Genomic DNA, 11,827 nt, shown 5'->3' on the forward strand with positions numbered 1-11,827 from the left:
AAAGAGTGAGTACATTCCTAGAAACATTTTAATTTTATTCAGAGTAATTCCACTTGTTAGTTTTCTCTCCTCAGGTTTCAGATCATTGGAAAAGAAAGAATGAAAAAGGGAAAGCAGCCAGTGTGCCTATTATTGCCTAGTTCCTGGAAGCTAGCCAAGTGACCTGAATTCAAACTCCAGAAAGCTTATTCCATTCTGCACTCTCTTCCCTGCCCCCATACAATGTAGGTAAAGTAGCTGTGGAACAGAGACAAAAGGGGCTTGCACACAAATACTTCAGGCAACACACTTCATACAAGCAATGCTCTAACTGACACAATTTGATACACAAGTATGCAAGTGGCTTACAATGTTAAAGAAAGAAGACAGTGAAGTCATGCAACCACTAATGGAAAAGAAATTTTATCTGCAGAAGCAATTCTGATGTCTGAAATGCCTCTTTACCTAGGGACTTTTCTCTCCCACTTCACCTACTGACACAGCCCGGGCAAAATCTGCATCCCTGCCTAGGGTCAGCAGGTAAAAAGGAAGACAAATTCAGGACTGGGTCACAAAGAACAATATGAAGTTTAATGAAGACAAGTGCAAAGTCCTGCACCCAGGATGAGATCACCAAAAAGCCCAGTATGGGCTGTGATCTGTGCAGATGGGAAACAGTCTTGTTGAATGGGTCCTGGGGGTGCTGGTGGACAAGGTGAAGATGATGCAGCAGTGTGGTGCTGCAGGAAAGGCAAACTGGATCCCTGGGCTGCATTTGCAAGGGTGTTCCTAGCAGAGATAAGAGATGTGATCAAGCCACTGCTCAGCACTTGTAAGATTGCACCTGGAGTATTGTGTCCAGTTCTAGTCCTCACAATTTAAGAAAGATTTAGACAGAGCGGAGAAGGTCCAAAAGAAGGCCAGGAAGATGATCAAAGGGTGGGAGAACCTGCCCTATGCAGAAACACTAAAGGACTTAGGCCCTTTCACCTTTGAGAAGAAAACGCCTGGGGGAAACCTCACCACAGTATTTCAGTACTTAAAGGGTGGCTGCAAAGAGAACAAAGCCACATGGACAAGAGGGGGCAATGGATACAAATTGCACTGAGGTTTCATTTCAATCTAACAAAATGGTGTGCTTTTTGTTGTCTTTTTTTTTGTTTCGTTGGTTTTACAGTGAGATCAATCACTAGAACAACCTCCACAGGGACACAGTGGAGTACTCATCACTAGAGGTTTTCAAGATGCAATTGGACTGGGTGCTAGATCATCTCATCTAGGTTCCCTTTTCCATAAGAGATTGGACCAGACAATTTTTTTCCAACCTGGGCCATTCTATGCTTTGTACAAGGAAGAGTAGGAAGGTAGAAGCAAACAGAAGAATCTACACGAGCTATGCCTGAGACATCAGATGATTATGAATACAGGAAATAATTTTTTGTTTCAGAGTCTGAAAGTTTTTGCAGAAAAGCATTAAATCACTATGTTCTTCAGCAAAAGTTGAGAAAAAAACCAACAATTTAAGTTTAAGTTTAAACAATATTAGTTTTCAACATCAAGCAAGAAGGCTGTAGGAATACCCTAAAAATCTGTTCTTCAGATGCCTAAGGGTGTTAAGTCAGTTGCACTGAAGGGTAGGCTGATTAAAAACAATCCAACCTCCCAAACCAAAGCATATAACAGATGGACCATACTTGAAGTGTAATCCATCTCCAAAAATGCAAACTTACAATTTTCTCTGTAAAATGCAGTTTAGGATACCTACCAGATTGAAGATTAGGCATTAAAAATTGCTGAAAGCTAACACACTGATTTTTCAGACAGCATGCAAGGATTTTTAATGTTTGCTTAAAATTTATGATCAAAGAAAAAAAAGCGTGAGAAATTTTGCCCTTATCTCTACCAACAACCCATCCAACCAGTTTTAAATTAGACATCTGGTCCTTACACTGGGAGGATTTTTGCAAGTCAATGAGTTGCAATAGTTTCTCTTTTATTTGGAATTACAACTGCTTACAAAACAACTTGGAAAGTACAATTGTGAAATAGGATACTAGACAGAAGGGTTTTGCTTTGTATTTAACAGTAAAAAATATTAAAGTAACACAATGACAGCAAAAAAGTTACACTATAGGTAAAGATTTTAGACAATAGTCAATGGTGACTTGAATATTAAAATTGAGTTAAAGAGTACAAAGGTTATTTCTTTAAGTCATTATTTTCTCTCTCCCACTAGCAGCTGATATGCATCTTAGTGATCTCAAAAACTATGCAAAAACTTTTATGTGCAGTGCATGTCTACGTAGTGTAGATCTGAAATTTCAGAACTTTATTTTTAAGGCTGGATAATCAATGGTAAAGCCAACAAAAGTAGAGAAAAACATTTGAAGAACTGCAGAAATACTGCATGGACAAAAAGTATAATTTTGCCTCGTTTCAAAAGCTTCACTTCTTTTTGGTTCGTAGTGGTGACATATCTAGGCATTTAACACCATATTGCTCCAGAAAAGCTCTGTTCTTTGGGAAGCTCTCCAGAGAGCCAATGGTAAGTTTGAAACATTTTGACTGATTAGTTTCATATTGTCCAGACCTTAAGCCATATTATTTTTCAGTCTAAACTCATCTAAAGAAAATAGGACAATTGTACATGCACTATATATTTGTGCTAGAGTAGAAGTTGCTGATACTGAGGATATATATACTAACATACTGTTACCAGTGAACCACTAGGTTTCTCCTGCTTTTACTACAAGAGTCCATTTAGAAACGATACACAGGAAAACTGTCTCAAAACATTATCAGTATTGATTTTCTTACAAGTGCTCTTCCACATGCATTGCAACACTAAAAGATACTCAGTTCGGAGTTTTTTCTCCTTAAATTCAAAGTGCTCACATTCAGATTCTTGTCAAAGAACTGGACAGAGTAACTGGTATTTCACAAATTCAGTCATAACAGATGTATATCATATTAGATGTTCACAGCTTGCCACAGAGGGTCGTAAAATTTCTTCACTCACATACCCGGATCCCTCTCCTGCCACTCAGGCCTTCTGTGCCTACATGGTAAGTTTGGCATATGCTAGGTATACAAACATACACATTTATTACATCCAAGAAGTAGATTTACTGTGTCCTGAAAATGATCACAGTAAGTTTGTACTCTTAACCCAACAGTTTGATCCAGAACTATTCACATGGCTTTGTAACTTCCTTCCCTGACAAGAACAGAGTTCACAAAAAACACCTCCCAATCTGCCACTGTTAGTGAGAAGCATTTCCAGTTGCAAAAGAACTAGCTTTGAAAGAAATATTATGTAAATATATCTGTATGTGAACCAACAGATTCAAAAGTACTTAAAAAAAAATCAGAAAAATGTTTATTGAAAGGGAGATGAATTTTAGAAGTCTCTTTCAGAGACAAATATACAATCAAAAATGCTTTTGCTTTTAGAAACTTGCTACTTAAGTTACACGACACATTGTTGAACTAAAAGCATCCCAAAATTGCAAAGTGATATGTCAAAATACTTGAGCAGAGGGTAATTGTTTTACATTGCAACCAGTCTTAGTAGTCTTGTAGTTCAAAATTAGCACAAACCTTAAGATAAACAATTAAAGTTACATAATTTGTAAGAAAAAAAGAAATAGTGAAAGGTTGATGAAAGCTCATCTCTCTAAATCTTAGCCAAGAAGCATGTCTCTGATTAACCTCTCTTCCACTGCTAAACAAATTTTCTAAAGCAATATTCTCAAGCACAAAGACATCTTTGTTCTGGCACCTAGCTAATCAGTTTAAAGCTGCAGCAGAAAATATTTTGGCATAAAGCCAAAGGACAAGGTGTTAACTACAGATAGTGTTAAGGAGAATGTCCACTTAGTGCAAGAATGATTTTTTTTTCCCCTAGCAGTTTCAAGCCCAAGGTGGCACCAATCTGTATACACTTGCTACATTAGATTAAAAATAAAAGCCTACAAATGTCAAGTCTGGTTTCAATTTAACATTATTCAAAACATATATTAAATGCTTTCCTGATCTATTTGCAAAGCAATTTAGAGTTACCCCTCAAGAATTAAAGTTTCAAAATACAAATAATTGAAACAAGTGAATATAAATGCAATTTAGCATTTTTAAAATAAGCCCGAACAAATATTGTCTCTTATTTAGTCACAGGCTGTAACAAAACATGGTTTTATAAAATTGTGTTTTTAGGAACAGGACTCAGAATAGCTAGGATATTCCCTGGAGAGTTGTTTAAAAAAAACAGTCTTTTCATCAGAATAGACTTTTTCACTGGGAAGCTTTATCCCAACAGGCAGAAATTGATTCAAAGAACCCACTTTTTACTATATGCAGTCTCATATATGCAGAACTAACAGGAGTTTTATGTTGTAACTTAATATTCAGCAAGTCAGTTTTAAGGATATTATAATGAAATATATCTTTTGTTAAGTTATCATCCCTATTAATCTTTTGTTTAAAATGCAGAGTATCCCCTGGCCTTCAGGGCCTGTGCAGACTGTGTGTTTGTTCCCCCCACCATTTTATCTTCAGTAAGATTTTTCTCACAGACAGAGTGACTCCCATACATCTGGATTTAATCATGATACATCAGTTTAACCTTTAAATTCCAGATGTCAACAGTACCTGTTAATCTGTTAAACTGCAGAATGAAATTCCAATAAGCAACTGCTTTCCACAAACTGACAGCCATTCTTAACTCGTGCAATATCAAGCTCCAGTTTAGATTTAGCACTGGAGCAGTTTAAATATTTTACAGTAATTTAAATACAAATATAAAAGTCTCAGAGGAACAATGTGATTTGATTTCAGCACAGGATCTCCAAATTTCTTACATTAACCAATACTCCTAAATGCTTGGGACAGACAACTTTCTAGCTTTCATAAATCAGGAATCAAACTCAAACAGAAAAGAAAAAGGTGCTTACTCTGGCATACCAACATTTCTGAAATGTTTGAATCAAATTATCACAATTATCACTTAGTAACATTGCAAAATAATCTTGTTGCTCCCATTTCAACCTTTTAAGGTGTTCCATGGATGGAATATACTAAGCAGTTACTACTATTGGTCCTAGGTCCTCTTCCCTGCTCATACCTTGTTAGCTTTCCACAAATTATAACGCAGCAGGTAAGACAGAATAAAATTTCCTTTTTTGCTGTCTTTTAAAATAGCAAAAACTTTGTCTTCCCCACAGAGACTTTTTGCCAAAGATCTTAAATTCCCAACTACTATTGATGGAAATAGAAAAAACAAAAAGGCAGAGTTTCATTTGAAAACCCACATCAATTGTTCGTATTATTTAAGAGAAGGCATGAAAGCCACAAGGAGCCTTACAGGTGGAAAGTAACATGTCAGTTCTTAGCTACAGCTCCAAAACAGCACAGATCAAAGTTGCCTGATCAATAGCAGGTATTTGTTCAAACATCTGATTTTCCATTTCAGGGGTAAACCCAGTGAAGATCTGTGCAACTGGATGAATTAATCACACCTTAACAAATTATGCTGCACATATTACAACATCTCTAACGTCTGCAATCCATCTGTAGTTATAGGCAAATTATCAGAAATAAAATACAGAATCAAGTTACTTCCTTCTGTCAAACAAAGCTCTGTTCTATATGGCAGAGATGCTAATAGAATCAAAGCCTCAATTTAATCAACAGAAGTGATCAAAATAGTCACAACTAATTCAGAACAAAGTACAGTGCTGGAAGTGACAGACTGGGATGCCAGCCCAAGTTCTTTATTCCCTAAAACTCTACAGCCAGACAACTCTAGTCTCAACTGGAAGGTGATGACAACTTCATACATAGCTTTTCCTGCTAATCAGTTCTTGGCATAATAAAATGAAAGTGGGTTAATCTTGTTTCTAGTTCTGTGCATTACACCAAATCAATTCCTTGCACCAGTATAATAAGAAATAAACTACCATGCTCTAAATAAAGGTATAGGGAATAAAGGTAACAAGTGTTATAAATGTAGCACAGTCAGCATTAAACATGTAACACTATAACAATCTAAAAACATATGGTGTTAAAATACAACCTCAATAATCCCAGTCTGACAAAGTGGCTTATCTGTTCTCGTCATATGGCTACTGTAAGAGATTAAATGGAATCACAGACCTTTTCTACCTCTAGGTTCTATAAAGGAAATAGTTCATTGCTTTGGCAATTCAGGCCTGAAAACACAGGCATTACCATACTAACCTCAATACAAACAAAGCAAATGCATTTTGCCAGCAACACAGCAGCTGGCAAGCAGCCACACTATTTTTGAATATTGCTTTTGTGTCAGGCTGCAGTGGAGCTTGTTAATTTTTCTGGAGTGGGAAAGTAACAAAAGCTTTCGATGTCCAAGTATTTTCTAAGGAAAAAAGCCTGCCTTAGTGACAGCCACAAACAGTGCACATCTTTATAAAATAGCTAAGCAACAAGCAGTCTGCTATTCAAAGATCAGTCAACTGCCTTATTGTGACAAAAAGTGCATATACACCTATTCCTATATATACACCCAATGTGTGTGCACACACACCTGTATGCAAGTAAGCAGAAAACCAAGAAGTGCAGAAACCAGGTTTTCTTAGCTTCTCTGGGTTAAAACAATTTTAAAATCCCATCACTATTTCCTCCCCTTCAGTTTCATACACTGAATATGTTTTTCTGGACAAGAACAAATACAACTTCAAATTTGTTGTTGTTTTTTTCTTCTCCAACAAAAGTAGACACTAGAAAAAGACAATCCAGAACACATGCTATTTTGAAAGGGAAACCAACAGCAAAGGCAAAATGAACAGCACTTACATTTAAGATTTGCTAACTGAAATAAGCTTGTTATTTTGAAAGCTTCAGAAAGTTTTATTAGGAAAGGGTGATAAGAGTAGCATATTATGAAGTTACTCTTTAATTTATACTGACACGTAATAAGACTTTTGAGATTTCTTTTCATCCTATAAAGGATTCTCCTTGTCTGATCAAGATCAGAGTTTTAAGTGAAAGGCATCCAACATACAGAGCAGAAAACCCTAGAAGTTTAAAGCTTTTTTTCCATTTGCTTACCTAAAATCAGAAAGAAGCATTTGCTAGAGATTTGACTTTATCTAACTGAACCAAATACAAGCAAAGAATCACAAAGTATAAATAGGTTGCCTGAGGAAGCTCTTGCAAGACTTGGATCTTCTCTGATCCATAATTATTACATAATTCAACATGATGAAATAGGACTGAAGGGTTTTTTCCTCCCTACGTCACTGTGTTTACTGCAACACAGTGGAAGTGGATAAACAGATGATTCACAGACTTAAGCACACTTACCTTTTCTCTGAATGAAAATCCTGAGTAGAGGATTGGCTGTGGAAACTGCTTTATGATAATTGTCATCATTATTGATAGGCAGCAGGTCTCCATGAATGTCTGTATATCCCACTAGAACATCAACATTTGGTATCTTGTGCACATGCTGCAATAATCCATAGAATTCCTCAAACTTTCCAGGTTTGGATCTCTCCAGTGAAAATCGTCGAAATTCTGCCCCAAACTACAACAAAACATGTTACATCATTAATACAGAAATCTAACATCCTCGAGCAATAAAACCATTTGAATGTTAAACCAGAAATGTTATGGAATGAAAAGTACACTAAAAACTACAACCAAAAATTTTGAAGTGGCATTAAAAGGTCGGTTTAAACTGTTCTTTTGTGCCCTCAAAGTTGTAACAATTTTGGTCTTGCTAAACGTGTAGTTTTGAATATGCAAAAGCTGTTTTCATTGCTCTGTTTTAGTGAAAACATTCACTAACATGGGAGCTCAGCATTAAGGTGACAAACTAGTGCAAGAATAATTGCAGATTTTGCATGCTTATGAAACAGTCGTGCTCTCAGTAAGGGACAGAATTCATGCCCAACACTGATGATGGTGGTTCAAAATCACGATTAACCCTCCTATGGTATGTGACTACCTGGAACTTTTTCAAAGAAATGTCAGCGTGCTTTAGAACAGTATGTACAGATTAGACAGCTATGGTTCATCTAAGCAAATCTGAGTAGTTTTCAGATTCCCAGCTGTTCCAGAAAGAAATTTAAAAGCCACTTTGACCTGAAGACTATAAAGAATGGCTCCTGCTTTTCAGTACAAACTGTGTGCAGTAAAGCTATAGTTAGCTGATCTCAAGCCAATTCTGCTCTTGCCTAAAAGGAGATATAAAGGAAAAGACAAGATTCACAAGATATGCAATAATCTCTTTGAGTCACTGGCACTGTACTTTCCGGGGCAAGATGTGCATTTAGTCAGTACCATCATACAACAAAAAACCTAGCTCCCTCATCCACTCAAGCCTCAGACTCCTAAATCACCTACGTAACACACATATCTTAAAAACATAGTAAACAGAATATAGGATAAAAATTACTCCAAAGCCTCCATATCAGGCACACTCAACATACCAAAGATGCTAAAAGCAATTAAGAGATAGCAGCAGCTAGGCTACTAAAAGCAGACCAGCTTGCATACAAATTAAAAGAATAATAAACTAGTCAGTAAAAAAAAAGAAAGAAAAAGTAAGTTGGTGTCAATTTTGTGTGGATTCTATTACTGACCTACAGTAAACATCAAGACTTTAAATAATTTCTTTAGCAAGTTTAGTTTTAGGCAGAACAGAATGGCACATGGAACAAAATATTCACTGAAAGTTTGAGCCTCAGTGTCACAAACTTGGATATATGTTCCCCACAGTAGATAGGAAGGTGCACATTAGCAAGCCTCCAGCCCAACCTTTATCTCACATTTTATCAAACTTTTAGAAAATAAAAGGTTCAGAGTTCTCACATGCAAACAAAGGAATGAAAATAAGGAGAGAAGAACCCCCCATTGGTAGCACATTAACACCATACTAACTCAAACACAGCACAGCAAAGCAAGCTCCACCTTCCAACATCCCACCTTCCTCCAAATGTTCCAAATAAAGGAATTATCTGGGACTATCTCTCTTCTAGAAATACTCCCACTACAGTGGCATTACCTAACAACAAAGAAGAAGGAATGATTCATACCTACTTACAAAAAAAAGCAAAGAAAAGCCTGCAGGAGGAACTCTGATCACGTCAGAAGCAGCATGACATCATGTCTCTCAAATCTTCCTTCAGCTATGTGAAGTATGAATGCCACAGGAATTGTCCAGGCATTGCAGAAATTTCAGTTGTTTGGCTTGGAAAGAGTACGTAGTTTAAATATAATTCGGTAATAAAAGTTTAAAAAGCCAACAACCTCAAGGTCAATTTGGAGTAAATGCTAAATCCTATTGCATCAAACATATAAAGGCACAGATTTTCAGTGTGATTTTTTTTCCATAGAATCTCATACATAGTTGGTGCAAAATTTGCTATTACTTCCTAACATGGTTTGCCATACACTCAATAATATTCTAAAGTGTATTTAAGAAAAGACAAAAAAAATCCTAGACAATTTCATAGTTTATTTTAAAGCCTCAAAATGCTTTCATTATATATCAAATGTTGCAATCCATTCCATTAAATGAGCTGCACTTAGAATTAACAGGAGGTTTAGAGGAGCTGCAGAGAACAACTGAAGATGAGATGGCTTCTTGTTACCTGAGCTCTTCACAAAGCATGCTGTTACACTGGTAAACTCATCTGGGAAAATGCAGGATGAGCCACTTCTGCCTGCTAGGAAGTCACTAGAGATACTCGCTTAAGTAAGACTGACTTACAAGAGACATCTTTAAGTGCTCTGTAACACAGTATGCTGCTGCCACTGTAAGTCTCCAGCAACAACAGGACATTAACTACAGTAACCATATGTGCCTTATCAATATATTCTGAAAAAAAAAAATTATTCCAAGTCAAACGTGAGGAGAACATGACACATACCTGAATTTTATATCTTGAGAACTAGAAGTTTATTTGGGGGCTTTCATGCCATCACCAGGAATTCTAATTTGGGGTATCAAACTTGATTTTCAATGATGAGAGAAAGGGCTAACTGGAATTAATACACTATGGTGATTCCCCAGGGCAAGTTCAGACTTGTTACCCAAATTGAATAAACTAGACCAACAAAAGGATTTTTCTCATATAACTGCAACTATAGTTGGGCTGTGCTGGCACAGCTTTGTCAGTTGGAGCATGATTATTGATTTGGAGTAACTAAATAAAGAGCTGTACAACGCTGAAAAGCCTTCAAAGGCTGTATCACTCCACAGTAATGGTCCTTTCCACCTCCCCCACAAGCCTCTCTCTTTCTGGTTAGACTATTATTTTCATAAAAGGAAGATGACTCGTATGCAACATTAAATCAAGGTGCTGTTAAATAATGCATTAGCGACAAGTAGCTCTAGGAATGCCTTGAAACCTGCTCCTTAACGTGCACTTAAGAGACAGTCCCTATTCATTAAAACTTCTATATTTCCCTGTGCAAACACCAAAGAACACATCATATAGGTGATCCCTTGATATATTTTAAATCAAGAAAAACATACAAGGGGGGAATAGTAAGCCTAGAGTTTTGGGCAGAGGCAACAAGTCTTGTTTTATGAACACATTGTACTGCTTTCAATCTTACAGATTAGAAATGAAAAACAAAAAGACTTCACCGACCACAGTAACAGCTATGCTTAACTGGCATTTTAAATCATAGCTACCAGCTACTCCTGTGCTTTCTGGTTTTGTCCACATGAAAGTTAATTTAACACTGCAAAGAAATCATCATCCAAGCTATAGAGACCAACCATACATTTTCCAGAAGTTTCAGCACTATGATTTATCCTTCAAAAAACCCCAAACAAGTCCTGAACACTTCACCTATACTGCTGCTGTACCACTTGATTGGCAGGTAAGGAAGATGTATGATACAGACAGATTTTAGACAAGCTTTTAAAGAAGCCCACAAGAAACATTTTTCCACCAATAGAAGAAAACATACTCCCATGTAGGTTTGCTTGCAACTTGCCTAGACAGTGAAAAGGGGGCTTTAACTCAAGCTACACAGATTTAACTAACAGGCTAACACCCCACATATCACTGCACATTCAACACTCACAACTCTTAACTGCAGAATTACATGTAAAAAAACCAAAAAAAACCCCACAACAAATTGGCAAGCATAAACCAGAAAAAAAATCTAATCACTTTCACAACATCAAAGTTTTGCCAGCAACACTTTGTCTAACCACATAAAAAAATAACAATAGGAAGAACAGATACATCCATGAGAGAATGTAAAGAACCGTGCAAATCTTCAACAAGAAAATGTTGGTATAAGCCCCAACAGAGAGCTGAACATACTCATACAACAATTACCAGCCTAAAATCTTCAGATAGCCTCTAAAACATGGCAAGCTCTACTTCAAGATGCTAGCCACAGCTTACCTCTATCAAGAAATTCAAGTTACAAGAACACACTCTATCCCGCTAAAAACCCCAAAACATACAGAAGCACACAGTCATTAAGTCAAATCAATGGAGCAGAGAAACAGCCACCAAGTTAAACAAACGTATTCTTCTTCCAACTCAAAGAACAGGTTTTGGAGTTTGTGAATTATTACTCTAAACAGCTCTTTTCCCCCAGATATCCCAAGCCTCCTCCAAACATCCACTTTTCTGCATGTCTTTTAGCCTGCGCAGAAACTACGGGACCATCTCCAAAAACCCGGTCTCGTAAAACTCTTCAAAAAAAAAAAAACCCCACACTTATTTTTTCCTCCCCTGCAGACAGGGCGTTCAGTGAGCGACATCACCACCCGGCTCTCGCTACCTGACCCAGCTGAGCAGCCCGAGGAGCCCAGAGGGAGCCGGCTGGAGCCGGGCAG

At 37.0% G+C, this 11,827-nt stretch overlaps 1 protein-coding gene across 1 annotated transcript in view; it reads right to left on the reverse strand.

Moving 5' to 3' along the window:
* The window catches only part of PARD6B (par-6 family cell polarity regulator beta), a 15,856-nt gene that overhangs the window by 1,499 nt on the left and 2,530 nt on the right, over positions 1–11,827 (reverse strand). Inside the window, exon 2 of the mRNA XM_009998762.1 lies at positions 7,318–7,540. Coding sequence (XP_009997064.1) covers positions 7,318–7,540 — 223 coding nt within the window. The remainder of the gene's footprint in view (positions 1–7,317; positions 7,541–11,827) is intronic.

This window comes from Chaetura pelagica, unplaced genomic scaffold (genome assembly GCF_000747805.2).
Source record: "Chaetura pelagica isolate M959 unplaced genomic scaffold, ChaPel_1.0 scaffold275, whole genome shotgun sequence".
NCBI lineage: Eukaryota > Metazoa > Chordata > Aves > Apodiformes > Apodidae > Chaetura > Chaetura pelagica.